The 22,665-nt window shown below is 35.9% G+C and overlaps 1 protein-coding gene across 1 annotated transcript in view; it reads left to right on the top strand.

Annotated features, from left to right (window-relative positions):
• Positions 1-22,665, top strand: part of CNTN1 (contactin 1) — a 232,509-nt gene that overhangs the window by 166,104 nt on the left and 43,740 nt on the right. Inside the window, exons 5-14 of the mRNA XM_065743432.1 lie at positions 1,741-1,913; positions 5,258-5,353; positions 6,066-6,272; positions 7,494-7,590; positions 7,745-7,926; positions 9,126-9,250; positions 10,685-10,802; positions 11,985-12,135; positions 12,609-12,736; positions 15,622-15,797. Of these exons, the coding sequence (XP_065599504.1) occupies positions 1,741-1,913; positions 5,258-5,353; positions 6,066-6,272; positions 7,494-7,590; positions 7,745-7,926; positions 9,126-9,250; positions 10,685-10,802; positions 11,985-12,135; positions 12,609-12,736; positions 15,622-15,797 (1,453 nt within the window). The remainder of the gene's footprint in view (positions 1-1,740; positions 1,914-5,257; positions 5,354-6,065; positions 6,273-7,493; positions 7,591-7,744; positions 7,927-9,125; positions 9,251-10,684; positions 10,803-11,984; positions 12,136-12,608; positions 12,737-15,621; positions 15,798-22,665) is intronic.

The following is a 22,665-nucleotide window of genomic DNA, read 5'->3' as shown; positions in this document are numbered from 1 at the left end:
TGTAGCAGTGTGGAGATTCAGATTCTGGGCCCTTCAGATATATATAGCCATCACATTCAGTTCATCCAGACTACTACTTCCTGCCTGCAAAAGACCATATAAGCAGCATAGCATACAGAGTATGATTATAATAAATTTTAAGGTTCTTCCTTAATTTTTTTCAGAATGCCTTTGTTCCTTTATCTTGCGTCTCTAGCGCTCTTCCATGTAGAACCATAGAATAATACATAGAATATTTGGAGTTGAAAGGGACCCAGGAGGACCATTGACTCCAACTCCTGCCTCCACAATAGGTCACGCAGAATTCAAACCCTGACAGGCTTGGTGCTGTGACCTCAGCCCTGGGCAGCTTGTTCCAGTGCCCGACAACTCTCCCGTGAAGACCTTTTTCCTGATACCTGATACTGATGCACTCATGAATGATGCACACTGTCCATGTGAGAAATCCAACAGAACATAGTGAAACTACCCATGCAAATACAGTTGTTTTCATTTAAAATCATTAATTAATTAATTAATAATTAATTTGTAAGAAAACAGTTTTTCATGTTTTGTTTTTATTTTTACACTTACCAGCTGCACATTTTATACAGTGCTTTTCTGATGTCTTTCAGTGCAGCATAAGCTGTGCTTCTGACAGTTGTTCCTAGATATTTCTGGACAATATGTTTATTATTCATAATACAGGAATGTAATATATCTCAAAGGATTGAACAGGGCTGCCTTTGAGATCCTATAAAAGCTAAATAGTATTTATTGCAGCCTTTTTTTTATTATTTCCTTGCCTTCCCTTCCTTCCTTTTCTTTCTTTACTTCTTTATTTCTTTAGTTGGTGGTGGTGGTAATGCCATTTTTACTATTACTTTATAACAATTCTGATTTGACCTTCCAAATGGTTATTTTATATGTTTGATGCAACTTTTTAATAAGGAAGAAACACATCATGTATGTACTTTCAATCTGAAAAAGCAATGCCTGTCTTTAGCTTGGTACAAAAATCTGATTTATACTGCAAGACTTTTATGATCATTAAATGTATTTAAGTTGCATCTTTCCCGTTTGTGCTCAGGAAAAGTGTATTTTCTTTTGGAGAAGATTATGGGCCCCCCCTGGTGGACATAGTAATGAGGTCCAGACTTTGTTGACAGTTACTCTCATACTTCGTGAGGCGATAGGAGCTCAGGAAACACACTGCAGAGTTTTACAGGAACTAAGATGAGAGTGTCTGAGCTGCTTCCTACAATCAGAAAATTGTCATAAATCAGTTGTGCCACTGTCGTCGCACTGTCTTCACTAGCAGCTTAGGCTTTATGAAACATTTTCATTTCCTACTCCAATTTAAAAAAAAAAAAAAACAACTCTCGAAAATCTCACTTCAGAGGTGGAGAAGAAACATTCCCTTAGCCAGCTTGGCCTTCAAAAGCTCTCTGATGATATGTTTACGATGCCAGTACTTGATTACTAGCTAACCTCACTGGCAGTCAGTTCAAGTGTTCCTCACTACGTGGATTGAGTTTTAATGTACGTTCCATCTCTGAAAAGGCTGAAACCGACTGAAAGTCTTATGTTTAAAACACCTATAAAGCTCATAAAATCTATGGCTTTTGCTGAAGAAAAGCTTTTCATGCACACAGCAGTGTATTATTGACTCCCTGCATAGTTTATCACAGTTTATGAGTTAACTTAAAGTTTGTTTTGGGGGCCAAATCTTACATCTGACTTTATTATTTTTTTTTATAGGTGGAAACTCAACAACTGGGATATTGATTTAACAAAGGATCGCTACAGTATGGTAGGAGGCAGACTTGTTATCAATAATCCAGAGAAATCAAGGGATGCTGGAAAGTACGTCTGTGTAGTATCGAATATCTTTGGAACTGTCAGAAGCAGTGAAGCCACTCTGAGTTTTGGATGTAAGCCAATGTTTATGTCAGAACCTAGAACCCTTATGTTTAGGTTGAATTGTCCAGTGTTTTGTACTGCAGTGTCTTCTGCTTACATGTGCTGTAGCTGTATTACTCTGTTTTAAAAAAAAACATAAGCTTCACTGCCTTTGTGGAGAATAACACAGAGTAAGTTTTATGTGGATTTTTATCTTGTTTAGCATTCAGCTCTCATTCCAGCTTTCTCAGTGAATTAAGTTATTAATTGAACCAACTCACAACAGAACTAAGCTGTGAGATAATAATGCCCAGACGGTTTAAACTGTGGTAGAACCGAAGGGGAAATAGTCACTGAAGAAAGACATCAGTAGTGACAAGTGGTGATCAGGCACTGCTGCGGTGAAAGCACAAGTGGGATGCCTGCAGGAGGGCATGGCACTTGGTACAAAGCATGCTCCCTGATTGCTGGGCTGTGGGAAGGCCTTCCTGGAGGGCATTTCTGTCAACTTCAGGCAGTCATGAGCTACTGTTGTGAACTCATGCGTATGTGCAGATGTACACTGCGATCAAATGCACGCTGTATAAGGGACTGACATACTACCTGAAGACCAATGGAAAATTATACTGATTGAGGACAGTTTGGGATTTTTATTTTATTTTGCCTCAAAATGTTTTTTTTGATCAAAATATTCTTTCACCAAAACACAAAAATGAATCCACTCTTACCTGGTGGCCATTCACAAAACCATGTATGCCCTTTAATCCTGAAATTAAGTTCTTAGCAGCCCTTGCTTTCTAGCGGTCTCCTTCAGCAGAACGGTTTCACTCTTTAACGTGTAAGAGCAGAGATGAACTGAAAAGTTCTGTTTTCTGCCACAAACTGTAACGCTGTGGTACTTCCTATCTCAAGGAAGAAAACTCAGGGGCAGTAAATACTTATTTTAGCATTAGTTTATGTTTTAGCTTTTATCCTGCTGATTGTTCAGGACTCACATTGTTGATGCCTGCTTTGTAGACCTCCATGCACCTTTACCACTGAATACAACAGTAAATATCCTGTAAACTGATTATTTATGTCATATCCATTAGAGAGAAGTGACCCAAATGAGTTAAAAATAATAGTAGTTGTCTATCTTCCTTTCTCCTTTCTATGATCATATGTTAAAAATATTTCCTTTGATAATAGCTATGATAGTTCCAAAATAATTGAATATGAAGTTGCTAAAGTTAATACAGGAAATGACCTTAAGTAGATGTTTTTGCTTGTGCATAACCTGATTGTAAAATGGCAACAAACCATTTTTTGAACAGTTCAAGAAAGTCTTGACCATCTGTATGATGAAGACCTTTTTTTTTTGTTTGTCTTATTATCAAACCTGCTGAAACTATGGAGCAAAAGTCACACTCTTGTAAACTTCCTATAAATTAATCCATCTTGGAACATTGCCTTTAGTAGATCTGGATTGCCCTCCAAGAAGAGAATTATTCTTTTCAGGAGCAGTGGTTTAAAACCACTGAAATCTCTTTTTGCTATTGCATGCATACACTCACAGGAATTTTAGCCTGCAGGAATATTTAGTGGCTTTTTTGTGAGTACTGTGCAAAATCAGAAGCTGTAATACAATGGCACTTGCTGGAAAGCAGTCTCATAACAGTAAAACACAGCAATGTCATAGTAGGGAAGCTGCAAGAACGACAATGGAGAGAAATTTCCATACTCTCTAGATGTTAGCTGTATGCTTCTAAGAGTGCAGTGATTATGCTAATTCTTTCATTCTAGCTAAAAATGAATGTCTTCAAATTAAGAGTTCATGGAATCACGGTTATTATAATTATTGAGTAATAACCAAGTAGTGCTTATGCAAAGAAGACATCAAGACCCAATCAGAGTACAGAGCAGTTCATAAGTGGGAAGAAGGTATACAAATTACATCTTAATAGTCGTATGACATTCCTGCACCTGGCATAGATCATTCTATTTCAGTACTAACATACAGATGTTTTACATATACAAATTGCCTAACCTATCTTCTGTCATTAAATTTATGGTGGTGATTGTCCTGAAGTTTCAAAGGTTAGTCAAAGAACACTGCAAAAAAAGTTTCTAGACATAAAATGTAAACTGAAAATAAGTGAAAATATGAAAAGCAGTGATAGATTTTCCTTTCATCAAACCCTTCACTCTCTGAATACAGAGAAGCGTCAAAATAGCAAAAGATTTCTTTCTGTTGATCGTCATTTTAAGTTTTTTCCTATTTCTGTAGCAGATTGTAAAAGCCAATCTTTTCCAATTAAAATAGAATTGAATAGTGTCACATTTATAAGATGATGAGAAGGTTGGTGATGAGGGAAGTAGATGTTTGCAGAAGGAGATTAGTCAATATGTAGAATCATAGAATCCTTAGATTTGAAAGGACCATTAGGGGTTCAATTTCTTCTTTATCAAAGAATGATATTCCAAATTAATTGGGAGCCACTTGTGGAGGATTGAACACATTGCACTGACACATGACAAAATTCTATTTAATAATCCTCAAAAGTCCTTAGAATGGCCTAGTGTTTCCTGCTCTATCTAATGTAAAGGTTCAGACAGTCACTGAAAAGATTATTTTATCTTCTTGTCAGTTTGAACAGAGGAAAAATCACTATTTCAGAAACTGGAAAAGGTGTATTTCTCTAGAAGTTCACATAACTCTCCTTAAGGTTTTTTCTATGAATCTGACAAAGCGTTATGGCATTTTCTTCCTTTATTCTTGTAGTTATTCAGGTCTGAAAGCTGTGATTGGCCTTGGAAGAGCTCTGTCAAGTGTCTAGTGGATCCAAACATTTTGTGATTATATTAGTGAATAGTCTCTGTGTTCTACTTAATCTCTTTTTATATGTAGCTTTTCTTTGTTTCTGGGTGAATGCTTTTGAACTGAAATCTTACTTCGATATCAGTCATCCTTGGGAATTTAGTAGAAAGGCCATTGAAGAAAGCTGAAGTAATCTAAATAATGTTAGCTTAGATGATGTCTGTGATAAAATATTGCATGCACTCTGCACTTCACTGTTACTGACGTATTATTTACACTGCAGTAGTATTTAAAGCAGGACTCCAGTCAGTATCATTACAACTTCCTGACGTAGAGGTGATTCTTTTTTCTTTTTAGAATTCATAGTTATAATTACTAAAATACTGTAGAAAATGTGTTACACTTGATAATGACTGAGTTAAAATGAGCAAAATTGTCGTAATCGATACATAGATACTTGTATGTCTGATATTGTTGTACTTCTATATTAATCTCTACAGAATGAAAATATTTTAAAAAATTACTTGTTTTCATAGTGAAAAGCCCACAGTTTTCCTCCCCTACCTTCTTTTATACTAGATCTGGATCCTTTTCCACCGGAGGAACACTATGAGGTTAAAGTACGAGAAGGTGTTGGAGCAGTGCTTCTTTGTGAGCCTCCTTACCACTACCCAGGTAATTCAGCCCAAAGTGCTTTATTTTCATTGTCTGATGCATGCAAGTAGGAGACAAAATATTTATTTTTAAAAGTTTCCTTTACATTTAATTAAACAGTAACTCATAGAGCTCAAGAATCTCTCTTTAGGTTTGATTTTGATCTTGAATATATAGATGTGGTTGAATGTATGTAAAAGACAAGGTTAAATTTTCAGGAATTTTTTGTTATTACAAACAACATGACTCAAACTAATCTGGATAATGGAAGGTGGGCCTGACCTGCCATTCAAACAGTACCATTATGTCACTATGTCATTGTGTCATCCCAGACTTGCTGCTGCAGCTGCATTCCACCTAATGAACTCACCAAAACAAATTTCCAGTTAAAATATTCTAAAGATTTTTTTTCCAAGTCACAAGACTGACAAGGACTTCCCAGCTCCTCAGCTGTATCAGGGCAAGACCCCGCTTCACATCTCTCCAACTCACTCCAGTGGAAAGGCCTGTTCTAGAGGGAAACAGGTGCACAATAGTCTGCACTTGAGAGCAACACCCTGATGTCCAGTACCAATAGTTAACTCTTTCATAGCTATCTTTCTTGAACCAAGGATGTATAAGCTTGAACTCAAAGTGAAGCAATTCATATGCAGAGAGTCTTCCATGGTTTATGTAGCTGATGCCATTATTATTGGTTTTTTTTAAATATTAACTAGAAAATATTTTTCTCCAGATGATCTCAGTTATCGCTGGCTACTGAATGAGTTCCCAGTATTTATTGCTTTGGACAGACGACGATTTGTATCTCAGACAAATGGCAATCTCTACATTGCGAATGTAGAAGCATCAGATAAGGGCAATTATTCATGTTTTGTGTCCAGCCCTTCAATAACAAAGAGTGTATTCAGTAAATTCATTCCACTTATTCCGCAGGCGGATCGTAAGTATTTATTGGAAATAATTTGTGCATGCTGTGTCCTGTTTGCATTTTAACTTTGCTCATTCATAAATATTTTAATCTCTTGAAGAATAATTAAATGGCAAGTCCTAATTCCTATTGCACATCTGTTCCTTAGTTTCCATGTAAAGAAAGGTCCAAATCATTGCCATCCACAATGAGAACTCTGTGAAGGAAATCTCCCTAGATTCATGCACAACATCCCTTTTATATCATTGAGAACAGAGATTTTCTTATCTCTTTTATCTCATAAGTCTCTGTGTTCATCTGAAAATCTTTAATATCTTCTGCGGTCTTGGCACTGGTTCAGTTGGTTCATGTTGTGACTGGAAAACAAAAAAATTTTGTGTAGAATTTAATAAACAGTTTCAGGATATTTGTTTTCTAGGAACTCTCCCATGAAAATGGCAATCTCTTACTTTATTGAAATATCCTATCCAAGGATCCTGTGTCTCACCAGGCGATCCTCTGAGATGCCTTTTTAGTTTTGTCACTAGATTCTTCTATATGGAAACCAGATTCCTTTCTGTAACTTTAGACAGTCGCTAGAGACTAATCAGGATTTCAGTGACTCTTTTATTTGTTAGATTTCCTTTATTACAATGAAGAGCTCTGATTGAGTTTGGGTGATTACAAATCAGTGATCTTTGTCCAGATTTTCCCTGGCCAGTACTCATACTGAAATCTTCACCTAGAACTATAAAAGGAGTCCCACAGAGATTGCACTAGGTAGATTTGATTACATTACGTACTTGTACCCTTGTTAAGCTGTAGATTTTGCTGGCTGTAGCTCCTTTGTACCATCAGTAAGAGCTGCAGAGCTTAAATTCACAATAATTCAAAATATTCCATCCAGTGGAAGAATCTGTAGAAAATAAAGGCTCAGGCTTTTTTTTTTTTCCTATTCCTACGCAAGACATAATCATCATTTACATGCTAATAAATGAGTTTTGTTGAATTATTGTTTTGTAAAGAAATGTTAAGCATTAGTGTCCAGACATAATTGTTCACTGCGTAAAACAATTCTGCCTCACTACAAGTTCTGTGCTAAATCAGATTTAATGGATAGCCAAGCTATAAGCATTATAAAGAAGGAATTTGTCTGGAATGTTACAGTAGATTTTCTTGAACTGTGGAGGTTTTAATAGAGCTATATTTTTTTTCTACCACATCTCTTCTGAGAATCTCTTATTTTCATGTTAGGTGCAAAAGTGTATCCTGCTGATATCAAGGTGAAGTTCAAGGACACGTACGCTCTCCTGGGGCAAAATGTAACACTGGAGTGTTTTGCTCTTGGGAAGTAAGTGTGTTCTAAAGATATTGTAGAGCACTGTTTGCTTTCATATTTCAGGAAAATAAAATAAATGTTTCATCATCAAATACTTTTTTGTAGTCTGCAATTTAGCAGCCACTTCCAGAACATGCTGATTTGTTCTTTACTGTACCTTTTCAAGTCCGGTTCCTGAACTCAGATGGAGTAAATACCTTGAACCTATGCCAGCCACTGCTGAGATAAGCATGTCTGGTGCAGTTCTTAAGATCTTTAATATTCAGTATGAAGATGAAGGACTTTATGAGTGTGAAGCTGAAAACTATAAAGGAAAAGATAAACATCAAGCAAGAGTTTATGTGCAAGGTAGGTAGAAAAATCCTATTATTCATGATCTATGTTGCTTTTACTTATATTGGAAGTATCAGTGTTTTCACACTTGATGTCAGTGCAGACTCATTCCAACATCCTGGCACACTGCTATTTGAGTTAATAAAATAAAATCAAAACCCCTACAATGAATGTCAAGTATAGCATTCATGTATTTATTAAACAGGAGCTCAGTTACCCTGGTTATGAAGATCTACATACACTTTGATAGCATTATTTATTAGTATTTATGTAATTGTGCACAGTGGAAATTATATAACTATGCATAATGTAAATTAAGTGTTTGAGAATAGTTGAAGTGAAAGAGCTGCCAGAAAGAAAAATAAATGATTAAATTTGTTTTGCCTCTTGTTTCTGCATTTTGTTTCTGCCTTAGCTCTGTCTTATATTAGCTACAGTCATTTCTTCATTCCTCCAGCCTCTGTCCCTTCCCTTCACATATTTGGATAATGGACAGAGCTAAAAGCACTTATATTAGTGCTGTAGTGGAATCATTTCAAGTAGCCAGACTCCTTGACTAAAACTTATGCCATAAATCTTTGGCTTGAGAAAATTGTTCATAATATCTGAATTACCTTCAGAATATTTCAGCCTCGTTTCACTGGCGATAAAGAACATCTGAGTTAAGATCCTCAGTTAAACTCATGAACTTTTTGGAATAAATGAAAATTGGTGTGAGAAGATTGTTATACATTAACATAATAGATTAATTAAATTGCTCGGCAAAGGCAAAAATACAAGGACATTTCAATATTATTAAGTGTATTTTCTGAACCAAAAGAATGTTTTTCTTGGATGCCCTTTCAGTACCTATCTAGATCTGCACAATTCCATTTAGCTATCATTTTTATGATTCTACTGAATAATTTATTTGTATAATCTTCAGGTCAGTGTAAGTGGTAACATCTTACATCTTCTGAACATTTGTGAGCCGTTCTGACAATTCTATAGTTTTTTGCTCATAAATAAATGAGTTGTAGCTGTTTTGGGTCTACGTGGTGAAAGAAAAACAATTTGTTCTTTCCTGTGCTGATATATTGATACAGTGCTGAGTTATCATCTCTTTGTGACCTGTTAAGTCATGGTATTAAGAGATTGTAATGCTAGTTAAATGCACGTTTACATTTACAAGGTATTGTGATTTGTTGTTCTTTTTCTTTTTTTCTGTTCTTCAGCCTCTCCAGAGTGGGTAGAGCATATCAATGACACAGAGAAGGATATAGGCAGTGATCTCTACTGGCCCTGTGTAGCTACAGGCAAGCCTATTCCAACAATTAGGTGGTTGAAGAACGGCGTCTCGGTAAGTTAATTGCCATAGGTAACACAAGATTATTAGGTTAGCTGATAAAAATGATATTTTGAAGCACGTATTATTAAAGGGCAAAAGAAATTGAATTACGATGATACAAATATCTGCTGGTTCCCCCTGCATTAGGGATTAAACTCTTATTTTTTCAAGTTTTATGTCAATCTTTTCATAAGTTTTGAATTCGTTTTTTTTTTGCTGTTTGGCATTCTGAATTCTGACCATGTCTTTTGACCTTGTGTCTGGGAGTGAATTTTCTGTTTTTTTCTCTGGGTCATTATGAGAAACTGCTGTTTTTTTTCTTTTTTCTGGATGAAAAATGTTATCAGCTTCTCTCCAAAAATAATCTTTTTTGTATCACATTAAACATGAATGCATCTTTAAAAAAATGTGAGAAAGAATAAGAACGGAATGAGTGCAGACAAGAAGGAAGAATCATTTAAAAATGATCAATGGTGATCTTATCATGTAACTTTTCACAAAATTTTCTTTTGCAAAATTCTATTCTTGCAGATGATGTGAAGTTCCAATGAATACCACATGATAACTGAAGTTTATTACTCTGATTTATTTTTTTTAAATAGGGTAGATTTTCAGTCCAGACGTTTCAAAAATTTATTTAATATCCCTCACTTGTATTGTGTGATGTGCTGTTATAGAACAGAGTAGAAAAGGGAGCAGTATATGACTGCATCTGCTGAGATGCAGTGACACTGGTCTTGGCATGTGAACAAAAGAAGACAAAAAGGCAGAGCTGTTTTGGCTGTGTATCTTAGAAAAAATGTAGATGATTGGAAGGAGAATAGGGATGTCATGATCTGCCATATGGAGATGGCTCAAATTAGAAAACGACAGTGTTGTTTTCTAGCTTCTGCACTTACTACAAACAAGTAATTTTACAAGCAAATTATTTGTCAGCCCCCACTGAACTTGGTTTTCACTGACAATTTACATGCTAGATTTCAGAAAGCATCTAATTCTCCAGTAATGCACCAAGAGATTATATTGTCTATTAATGCTACGAGATGATTTTCAAGTGGAAAATAGCAAAACTATTTAAATTGCTTTGATAATATATATTGAGTCTAAATCAGATAGTTTTTAACTATGTATTTCACTTAGCACAAACCAAAGATTCCTTGTAGAAAATCAGTGTTTTTAAATGAAACAGTACAAGGAATATGAGTCCTTTTTTCATATAAATACTGTTGTACCATTAATTTGCCACTACTTCATGCACGCCAATTGACTCTTATACATAAAAATGAGAAGGTAATACATTTTCTAAAGTCTCACCTGTGCCTTAATGTTACATGAAGTAATCACTTCTGAACAGATTACTGGAAAAAAAAAAAGTGAAGTAATGAGGATGTATGGGAATTCTTCAGCATTCATAATAAATATATTGTTTTACTTATTTTGTTCTAGTTCCGGAAAGGTGAACTACGAATTCAAGGCCTGACCTTTGAAGATGCTGGCATGTATCAGTGTATAGCAGAAAACACACATGGAATTATTTATGCAAATGCTGAACTGAAGATTGTGGGTGAGTGAGATTATTTGCTCTATATAGCAGTCTTAATTGCAGGCATTGTTTGTTAACAAAGTACTGTGAGGATGGAGGAATGAACCCTCTCTGAATCTAGATGAAGTGAGGATTATTTGAGCTCTTTAGCAGGGTTTTCACAACAGCAGGAGCAACTGAGTTACTGATGTATGGAGAGTTTTTACTGCATTCTTTTCTGATGTTTGCCTGCTGTAGTTACCACACAGAGAAAATGACAATACAAAAATTATATTTAGTGCATGGACTTGCTGATTACTTGGTCAAGCTTGCAAAACAGGTTGATAAGTGTTTTCTTTTTTACTCACCTATATTTGCTCCTCTGTTTGGCAAAATTTGCCTTTTAGAAGCTGTGTTATTGGGCATCAGACCTTTGAAGCTCTTTGTCTTCACTCTTCCCTTTGATTTTGCCTTCTGTGACCCATTAAGACCAGCTGCAATTTTTGTGTGCAATATGCCTGTCCCATTTGATGGCTGGATAATTATGCTATGTTTTCCAAAGCAGCATCCTGTAGTAGAAAGCTAGAACTTCATATCCAGTCTGCACAGGCCTAAAATAATTTCTTACTTTCTTACTGATGCAATTAGAGCAGGTGTGCTGGCTATTTGGCATGGCTTTCATAGTATTCATTACTGCTGTACATGTCAGAGCACGCCTAAGGATAGTTGGTCAAAGAGAAAGCTGCAAAGAGAAGGGGACAATCTTTAAGTTGTTAGATAGGGGCTTAGAACCTCTGGAAAGTAAAAACAGTGTGTTATTTGAAAGTCTGATCAAGTGAGCTACTTCTTATAGAAGTGGGCCTCTAGGAATCTAGATTTTATTAAGGCTGATCAAAAGGCCTTTGAGAAGAAGTAGCTTTCTATTGATTTCAGTTGACTTTGATCTTGTTAGATTTAAACTTAGATATAAGTTCAGAAGTGAACAAAAATAATCTTCTGCTGTAACACAGTTATAGATCTAAATGGTTTTGCTGTTTCTTTTAGATCACTATCTGCTTCTCATCACATCTCTGTATCATTAATATTTTTCTCACTGGTCTGAATATTGGACATTTGTGTACAATTCAATATTTCTGTTATTTACCTTCATTTTACTGTTGCAAACAAATTTCATTCTTTAGAAAAATTGCTAACAGCAGTACTCATGTTAAATTTTGTTTTCAGCTTCACCTCCTACTTTTGAACAGAACCCTATGAAGAAGAAAATCCTAGCAGCTAAAGGGGGGCGTGTAATCATTGAATGCAAACCTAAAGCTGCTCCTAAGCCAAAATTCTCCTGGAGCAAAGGAACAGAATTGCTTGTAAATGGGAGCCGGTTAGTATTGACTGTTAGTGGACACTATGACTCTCCAAATGCTGCCTTTATGTTTTTATTTATCATGCAAGCCAGTTCTTATTTTTGCAGAGATCATTGGTAGGAGAATGTGTAGTTTCAGGGAACTGATGCACCTGGCCCTGTGGGACCAAAGAGTTAGAAGGGCATGCGTGGCATGCAGCTTTAACTAGTGTGGTTGGTGCTGTTCACATTTCAAAATTGAATTGTATCACAAGCCTGTAAGAAAAATATTTGAATGACTACTAGTAAATGAAAGTAGACCTTCTTGCTCCGGTAATATAAGGCCTGGATCTGTTTAGTTATTTTTGGACTATATGAGTGTTTGTATATGTAGCAGTCAGGCATGAGCTTCCAAGATATTGCTGTGATATCTTTCAATTGAATGCAATTCCAGCTGTATTTCTGATCTAAATGCCAGATTTCTCTTGCTTTAATATTTACATTTTCAATAGCATACGTATTTGGGATGATGGGAGCCTGGAAATTATCAATATCACAAAGCTGGATGAAGGCCGCTACACCTGTTTTGCCGAAAATAACCGAGGAAAAGCTAATAGCACCGGTGTTCTGGAAATGACAGGTACACCTCTACATTGTATACATCATGAGTAGAATCCTCCAGTTCAAAATCTCTAATTTTCACTCTCAGAATTACAATACTTTTGCAAGCTGTTTCGTATCTTTCCTTTCTAAAACAATGGGTCTTTAAACAATGAATTGTGGCTTTTAAAACGTCATGCTCAGTGGAAACTGGGTACATGTTCACCTGTTCAGAGATTGCATGTCAGTTTTCAGGATTTATTAAATCTGATCCATTAAACTGCTGTACTGTGGTGGACTCATTCAAGATCTTGGTGGCTTAGCCACCTCTTGGGTGGAGGGTCATGTCCAGCAAAGTAAAATGGGACTCTTATTGATCATCTTTCCCTTTTTCTTTTTTTATTATTTTTATTTTTAGCGAGGTAAGCAAGTCTGAGAGATTATTGCAGTCAAATATAGATTAAATTTGTGAGGTAGGAGCATATAGACATAGAGTTGCGTTACTAAATTCTCTTCACTTACAGGTATTAGTATTTACTGATTGAATACTCATATCTATATTTTAAATCTAATGTCAAATACCTGTGGAATACAGACAAAGGATGGCATTCAGGAACAGCTATGTCTACCAAGTTTCACTGACAGTAGAAGAGTTGATTTTTAATGTCTCTTCCAAAAATCATGCTACATGTGGAAGCTTAATACCACAATATTGATACACTAACTTATTAAAACATTTATTCCATCTGATTTATTGTACCAAATGAGAGGGTTTTGTAAGACTTAATTTGAATTAATCAAGTATATTTCATGTTTGCAGTTAGTTTTTATCATCTTATGCAGTTTTACATGTCTTAGTATTAGTCTCAGCCATTTGTCTTGAAAGGTTTTGTAAATAAATATCCAGCCACTGAAAAACCTTGTCATGTCTTTGAAAATCAGGGTGAATATTTGCCTAATAAATCTGCACACTTAAACCACATAATTTCATATGGTATAAACTAGTTATAAAGAAGTTTCCAGTGTTGGAGTATTGTGCTTTGATTAATCTGGGAAAGAATTTCAAAAAGCTGAGATATCTCCCTTGCATCACAGCAGAAGCAAGATGGTCAGATGATGTATTTTAGAAGTACTTTCACATTGTAAAGACAGTGATGAGAGTTGACAAAGAATACTTTGAAAATGGCATTCTGAAGCACTTTGTATGACCCATAAGATTTTTCAGAAGTTGCTTGTAACTGCAGGAAATTAAAAAATAAGTGGAAGCTGAAAAGACACTGTAAAGTTTGATGACTTCCACATGCTGTTTGTTCACTGCTTCTGGACCACTGTTTCAGTAACTTCTTAGATTAATACTTCTTATTATAAAAATTCGAAAGTTCACTGATGGTAGAATTAAACAGTGACTGAACAGGCATAATATTAGTGTCATAAAATCACAGAATCACCAAGGTTGGAAAAGACCTACAAGATCATCCAGTCCAACTGTCCACCTATCACCAGTAGTTCTCACTTAAACCGTGTTCCTCAACACAACGTCTAAACATTCCTTGAACGCCTCCAGGGTCGGTGTCTCCACCACCTCCCTGGGCAGCCCGTTCCAGCACCTGACCTCTCTATCGAGAAGTATTTCTTAACATCCAGTCAGAATTTCCCCTGCCACAATTTAAAGTCAATCCTTCTCATCTTAAAAGCGTTGTGAATCCTAAAATGAGTCCATATCTAGGACTTTAGAGATCAGATGTTAAGAGGTTGCTCCAGTGTTCTTATAGGACTCCATTCTGAGATACTAAGGAGTTATGCTATCCTTACAGTCTTGGTATTACCCAGGTTTTGGATTACTAGAGTAGAATCTGGGAAGTTTTCTCCTTATCAGAATGACAAGAAATGTAATATTTATTTGAGTTATTTTACTATTTTCTGTGTGGTGGAGTCCTTTGAAGTGCACAGAAACCTGGATCTTAACGAGGGGCAACGGCTTTATGGCTGTCATCTTCCAGGTTTTGGTACGCTCTATATTTTTGGGAAATATATTACGTGTCATGGTATGAGGAGTAAGTCATAGAATTGTAGAGTGGCTTAGGTTGGAAGGGGCCTCGAAAATCACCAAGTTCCACCCCCCTGCCATAGGTAGGGTTGTCACCTACTAGATCAGGCTGCCCAAGTATCTGTCCAACCAGACCTTGAATCCTCCAAGGATTATGTTCAGTATCTTTTTCTTTTATGACCATTTCTAAGAGAAAGGGAACATATCTCTGATCCAGTGAGTCCCTTCTAGGACTCTGTTAATTTACCATATAAATTTGATGCATGTACCAAGCTCTCTAGCAAGCGTCATGAACTCTTGCCATTTTCTGTTCCTAAACTGGTGTGTTTCTGGGAGGTGTACAACTTTCTTTTCTTGTATTCTTTTTCTTTCCACATGTAGCTATTTCCATAGTTTGTTACACATCCTTTTATATTGTTTCTCAGCAAATAAATTAAGATCTCCATGTGATGCTGTAATGTAAATCTGACTCAGCCTGCCAACTGAATATAAATTTCCATTTGTTCAAGAGACATATTTTAAACTTTAAGAAATACTGTAATTAAAACAAGAAATTCAACACAAATCACATAAGATTTATTACGTATCTTCTGTCTACCTGAAGTAGTCAATGAATAAAGATAGCTTTATATAGTTAATAATATGATTCAGTCTGAAACAGCCATTTTCAAAGGGCAGCTAAATACGTATGAGGCATTTCAATTGCAGAAGTTTTCCTTTGTTCTGTTTAATTTGGTTCTTTCAAGCGTACCTGCGCAACTAACATGTGAAATAGATTTGATGGAGTAGTTTCATAAATAATCAAACAGTTATGGAGCTAAGTTCTTATTTGGATAAATATTTATTGGAATTTTCCATGTTTGCTTTTAACTTCACAGAAGCTACAAGGATTACTTTAGCTCCGCTGAATGTTGATGTCACCGTTGGAGAGAATGCTACCATGCAATGCATTGCATCCCATGATCCCACATTAGACCTGACATTTATTTGGTCTCTAAATGGCTTTGTAATAGATTTTGAGAAAGAGCATGAACATTATGAGAGGAATGTCATGGTAAGATACTTTTGATCCTTATTTAATTTGTGAAAGCTTTTTTTTCTTTATTGTGAATAGCTGTTTTACTTTTTCTATTGAGTATCCAAGTCTGTAAAAATACAATAAGCTAAGAACATAGCATAAGATTACATTGTAGACACCGTGTAGACATGTAGACACTTGCAGGTAAATACCTAAATTCAGATATTCAAATTGACATAAGTATTTTGGTAGTTCAGTTAAATCTCACTCTGATGAATAGAGAGTATAGCTAGAAAGTAGGTAACCTAATAGTAAGCAGGGTGCAAATTATCTTGAAGAAGCATGCGTATGCATTCACTTTAACTTGCCCATGTTTTTCTCTTCAGCATTTCTGGAATTTGGCACAAGGCTGGGCCAGATGGTGGGTAGGAGTCAAACAGTCTGTAAACACTGAGCAAGAAGAGTTTGTGTGAAATCAAAACAAGTTAATACAAAGACGCTCATTTTGGCACATGTAAAGAAGAATTACAGACCTTTTGTGTTTGCATGTGTGGATATTTCTTTACAGTCTTCCATCAGGCTTATTCAAAGTTAATACCTTGAGCAGAAATCCTTTCTAATGATAAGTTATGTGTTATTCAACAACAACCTCAGAGCAGTTGCCAAAAGTGTATTTATTTATTCTGTTGTTTTGAGTTTAAATTATATGAAAATATTCAAATTTTGACACAGATTCTTTTCATGCTCCTAAGAGAAGCAGGGCATATGAAGAGCAAAGCTATTAGCGATGCCTGTAATGTCAGTATCTTCAAAATTAAATACCTTGTGAAAGTCCCTCCTGTAGAGTCCTTGTCCTTAAACAGCAGTGTTACTTGATCTTTCAGCCAAAAAGAGATCCTTTTTATGTTGTTGTTTTTCAGTAACTATTTATATCCGTGTGAGAAGATATTTCAGGCATAACCATTTTATTCCAATTTGGAACAAACTAGTTCTTAAAAGTCTCAGGGTTACCTTAGCCTACTCATTTGCTAAGTTGTGAACATCCCTAGGAAGTCACCTTGTTCTCTATCAGTGAGAGAACAAGTGTTTGTCCAGAAAGCCAGTATAGCTATGCTAAGGTCAAGTGAAAAATACTGAAACCTGAAGATACAAAGTCCATTCTGCAACAAACTCCCCCAAAATTTATGTCCAAACTTATGATGAGGGTACTATGTAAGTAGAAAAATGTGCTTTATGTTGCTTCACTAATTACAAGCTATGTATATTGACGCCATTTTTTTATCCAAAAACTCCTGCTCGTGTCTGTTATGTCACACTTCTGATAAGTTTATATTCCCACACAGACAAAGAAGTTTGAGTCACCTAATAGCATTAGCTTTCCTTTCACTGAGGACCAGAATGAGCCGGGTGACAATCAAAATAAGAACTCAAAGAGTAAAGCCTTCTTTCAGTAAATTGTGTAAAGGGAACCGCTCCTGGTTTTCCTTTTTTTTCTTTTTTATAAGTTGCTTATAACCACCTATCAGAAATCACACAAAAAGCTGTGTTACACTAAACATTAAATCTGACAAAAGTAGTAGGTGAAAAAGTGATTTTGATGTGAAGGGAAGGTAAAACTGTCTTTACCAGAGGACTGTAATGCATGACCCTGAACCTTCTGCATCTCTTTATCAGGTGTTTAACAAAAACTTTTATGTCATTGACATACATACACTTCTGGGTTTTCCTCTTAACAGTGAAATTAGAAAGAAAATAAATATATCAATACACATATTTAGGAATTTTGTTTTGAATTTTAATCCCAGTGTTAGGGTACTTCCTACAAAAACACTTCAAGTTAATGAGTCTGGGGCTAAATACATGCTTTAGCAAGTGTGCAAGGCATAATTACTTCTGCAGTTTAACTTAATATTTAGGCTTACAATCTCATCTTTCAGATATAGACAGTGGTCCTGGATTTCTGATCCTAAATTCTAACTCTACAATTTCTTAGACACTTCTCTGAAGTTTCTATTTTTTAAAAACAAATTAACCTACTTTGTTTCTATGGTCCAGAAAGAGAAAGAGGGAGATCATTCACTTCATGTAGATGTTGTGCTACACGTAACTTGTCTCTTTCAATAGATTATAGATACATGTACTTCATGGGATACAAAAGTAGCTAAGGTGTGACATGATTCATTTAGACAGTTAAGTAGGTTAGAATTAAACATCGATTATTTTATTTGTCAAAGTGTAACTCCATTTTCCTGAGGGATACTTCTTAGCTTGTGTTCCTTCTGCACTTGATCTATACTAGTATAAATAATTGAAACTTTTTCTTTTCGCTTTCCCTAGCCTTGCTTCTGTGCTTTCAAATGCAAAGTGAGTGCAGACAATTTCTGTTCCTCTTGCAAAGGTTACTCAGTCTTCATCACTCAGGATAGAGAGGGCAGTAAGATTGCATTTGGTGCCTGTAGACAAGATATGCAGTTATGTCAGGACTCATCACTTAATAATGTAGGAGAATTTTTTTTTAAAAAAGGGACAATATAAATGTTTATATAAATGTATAATTAACAGGAACATGCACTTTCAACATTAAACTGTTTCATGTATTATTTTCTAACAGAAAGGTGTTTTTTATTCCCTTTCTGATGTGAGCAAAGGGATTTCCTCTTGCATGCTGCTTACATAGCTCTGGTAGTTCTCTTCTGAAGTCACTGGGTGGCAGGTTTGCTCAGGCATTCTCAAGCGGAAAGGCATGATCTGTTATACATTAGATGCAACAGCTCTAACTCTTGTATTGCCACACAACTCTTCTCAAACATGAAAGAAAAATATTCCATCGTGAACACAGCAATCACTGGATATATAATACATTCCCTCTATGCTACCGTTTCTTGCTGATGAAGGATCCTAATCTGTCTTCCTGAGAATATTGCTAATAATTCGTGGTGACCTGCAGATCAGCTTGATACAGCCACAGTATTTCATTTCTCAAAAGAATTTTGATATTGTTGTCACATAAACATCCTGACAAGCTAATGAAATTCATGTAAATATCTGCGTAAGTCTTTCTTTTCTTTCAGTGGGAGCTTTGGTAATGACACCATTTACTGAAGGCAAAGCTAATTTGCATTACATTAGTACTCAAACTGATTTATCAAAAGAATGTTTGTCATTACTGTTTTGATATAACATGACCAAGTGTGAAAGTGATATTTGAAATGAAAAATGCATATAATAATTGGTTAACTTTCAAAGAATCAAATGCATTCTTCAAACTCTTATTATTAAATTGCTTGCTTTTGACTTTATGTTTGTTATTTAATTGAGGAACTAGACATTAACACATCCTTTCAAATCCCATACAGAGATAGTGCTTCAAGTAATCAGGAAACATCGTTTGGTTGGTCTTTGTTATTTATGGATCTGCTTTTCACCATGTATATTTAAAGATTGAAAGACCTACATCTAAAATGTATTAAAAAATAATATACGCTACTCGAGTAAATATATTGTTCTGATTTTTAGTTTATTATAGAACATTTCCTTTAAAATGTGAAAGTGAAGCTGTATCATTGTATTTTTAATACACTTTGGGAACATAGTTCATTTGTATAGATAATCAGGAAGACGAACTCCATAATTTAATTCTCCCTTTCCCTCCCTTTCACTTTTCTTCACTTAGGAATTCTTTACCTTACCAGGAACTTTAATTATAGAATTTCTTTCACAGAATCTTTGCTAGGAAGATCCCAGGCCCAGCTCCCAGCTAGTGGGCATTGTGTAGCATTGCAACCAAGTAAAAAGCTTTCACTGAATGAGGAGCATAGTATGAGTTGGTGTTGACTGACCTCATTGTCTTGACTGCTACTGAGCAGGAATTAAATACTGACTCTGAAGTCAGGCCTCTGCATTGTGCTCTCCAGCATTTGCAAAGACATGACACAGAAGCGACCAAATTTGTCTGGCACAGAACTTGCAGGGCTTGTAGCTCAGGCTTTCCTTGCTTTTGAAGTCACTTCTGAATCTAACCCGTGTGCATAACTGGTACAGTATGGACTGGACTTCACTGTATTCTCAGAAGTTACTAGTGTCTTTTTCCACTTATGCAAATATTATTCATCTTACCTTACTCCTCTTCAAAGTACAGAAAGCTTTGCAGTCTTTAAAGACCATATTCATAGTACTCTGAAGATGCATGGCCAGACAGCTACTTTATATTAAGGTAAATCACACACAAGAGGGCTTGTTTCTTTGTTTTGACTGCAAAAGGTGGTTAGTTCAGATACTAACATCCTCACTGTTGATGTATAAAACTGGTGAAATGAATTCTAGATTGAAGATGTTTATGAAAAAGGAAAGTTCTCCAGAACAGACATTTTTGTAAACTGCAGAGATTAAGTTGGGCTGTAAAAATCCTATTAGATGAATATAGCTTAATAACTGTTTAGTTTTTATAAGTTGTAATTTGCTGAGACTGGAGATTCCTTAATTGGGCATGGTAGACAAAAATATACCGTGTGATCCTGCTCAACAGATTACTGAATAGACAGTTTTACTGTATAAATTTCCTGTACCCTCCACTGCAGTAGAAAAGATATAAAGATTTTCACCTATTTTTTTTCACTGCCTCTGCTGATAATCCTCCTTGCAGATGACTGAGTCTAGCTACAGCTATGTGACAGGAAATCAGTAGAAAATTCAGGAAGAGAACAGAAGTATTAGAGAAAAATATTTGGATAGGGAAGCTCAGTTACCTGCTGACAGGGACAAAGAAGCTTGGTATGGGGACTGGAACAAAACCTAGGAGTCAGAGACATAGTGATCTCAATCAGTACAGTTTGTTGAATATATTGAGAGGGTTGATCATGAGGCATGGCCAACTAAATCATCTGAGCTCCTGATTTTTCTGAAAGAAGTCCCAGAACTCCCTGAACGTACTGTCTCAACCCATTGCTACCAGGGCCTTAATGCAGCAGGGAGACACTTTGGACATCAGTGAGTTTGAAGTCAAATATTTTCACTAGATTCAGGGAAAAAATCTTAATAGTAATATAGTGTGCATGGAATGAGATGGATGGAGCCAGTGGTTAAAAGTAAGGAGGGGTAGGAAAGCAGAAGACATAGTGCTGAGGGTTAAGCCAACAAGCAGTTAGCTCTGACAGAAAGCATTGAGGAAACCTATTATTAATCCACAGCACTATTTCCAGCACTAAGAAATGTAGTCTATTTAAAGGGATTGAGATATGTCAACTACTGTTCTAGAGTTAAAAAAAAAAAAAAATGTAACCTCAGATACCTGTGAGTCCTCACAAACTGCCCAAATCCATGTAAAATCCCTAGATACGTCTGCCAAAGAAAGGATCTGTGGAAAAAATATATATTAGCATCAGGATACAAGACTATAGTAACGTAAGGTAGTAGGAGCCTGTAAACAGTATCAGATCTTGTCTAATATCCAGCTGTGTCCATCAGGTATTATAGAGTCATAGAATCCTTAGAGTTGGAAGGGATCTTTAAAGGTCATCTAGTCCAACTCCCCTGCAATGAACAGGGACATGCACAGCTAGATCAGGTTGCCCACGGCCTGATCCAGCTTTGCCTTGAATGTCTTCATGGGCAAGGCTTCCACTACCACTTCTCTAGGCACCTGTCCCAGTGCCTTGCCACCCTCACTGTAAAAGACTTTTTCCTTATATCCATTTTTATTGGATTATATTACACTGTTCTTACCACAATATTGTCCCACGTCCAAATCACATTATGCAATGATATAGTCACTGATGGGGATTTAAAATGAGAAAAAAACACCCTTTCTTTATATTTCTTTACCTTGAAAAGGTCACGCAGCAGATGTTTAGTTTTAAAATAAAAGAGGGAAGATTTAGATTAGTTGTTAGGAGGAAATTCTTGAAAGACTGGAGCAGGCTACGCAAAGAAGTTGTGAATACCCCATACCTAGAGGTGTTCAAGGCCAGGTTGGGTGAGGCCCTTGGCAGCCTGATCTGATGGGTCCAATCAGCCCACAGCAGGGACATGAAACTAGAGGTCCCTTCTAACTCAAACCATTTCATGATTCTACTTAAGTTAAACAGCATCTGAAGAAGTCTCATGGGTTAAGTACTACCCATCGAGATATAGTGGATAGTTGATTGTGTATTTTCATTGTCAGCCATGGCTATGAGCCACGAGGACAAGTGAACAAGTATCTAGACTTTTATTTTTCATTTTATAAGTGAAATAACAGGGCATGTTACCACAGGGACACTGGTATAAAGCAGAGTATCCTGAGGCACTCACAACAGTGGGCTGAATGGGAAAGAATAATGTCTTTGTTGGAAGTATTTCCCAGTCCACATTTCAGGGGTAGAATTAGCACAGTACTTGCTTTACATATAAGTATAGTTCACTGAAGGAAGAGGTTCTTTATTGGGAATGGCTCTGTCATCATTATCTTGATGATTTTTTTATTTAACTGTCTTTTTTTTTTTTTTGCCAGCTGTGGCTTATAAAACAAAGTGAGATATGATCTTCTGTGAACATGATAGAGGCACTGGAACTGCATTGATGTTTTTGTCCCTGTGTCATCTGTTAACTCAATATCGTGAAAATAGCAGTAATCACATTTACGTTAACATTCATCAACAGTTATTGTTTTTCTGTGTTATGTATTTTTATCTAACATATAGCAGATCCTCTACTGGCAGAAACAAAACGTATTAATTGAATGCATTTAAAGGTTGTACTTTTAGGTATAGATTTTACAAAAAAATGTTTTAAGTTATTGCTAACTTTGGAAAAAATAATCTAATCCCCAAGAATCCCATTTCTTCCAAGTTACCTCCTATTACCTGTTTTATCATCATACTTCCACTGTGCGTTAAAACACATCCGAAGCTCAGATGTCTAATATTGG

The sequence above is a fragment of the Cyrtonyx montezumae genome, unplaced genomic scaffold (genome assembly GCF_038088225.1).
Source record: "Cyrtonyx montezumae isolate F1298 unplaced genomic scaffold, pur_monq_1.0 scaffold_3, whole genome shotgun sequence".
Classification (NCBI taxonomy): Eukaryota; Metazoa; Chordata; class Aves; order Galliformes; family Odontophoridae; genus Cyrtonyx; species Cyrtonyx montezumae.
The sequence above is the reverse complement of the archived record's forward strand: the minus strand, read 5'-3'. Positions and strand labels throughout refer to the sequence as shown.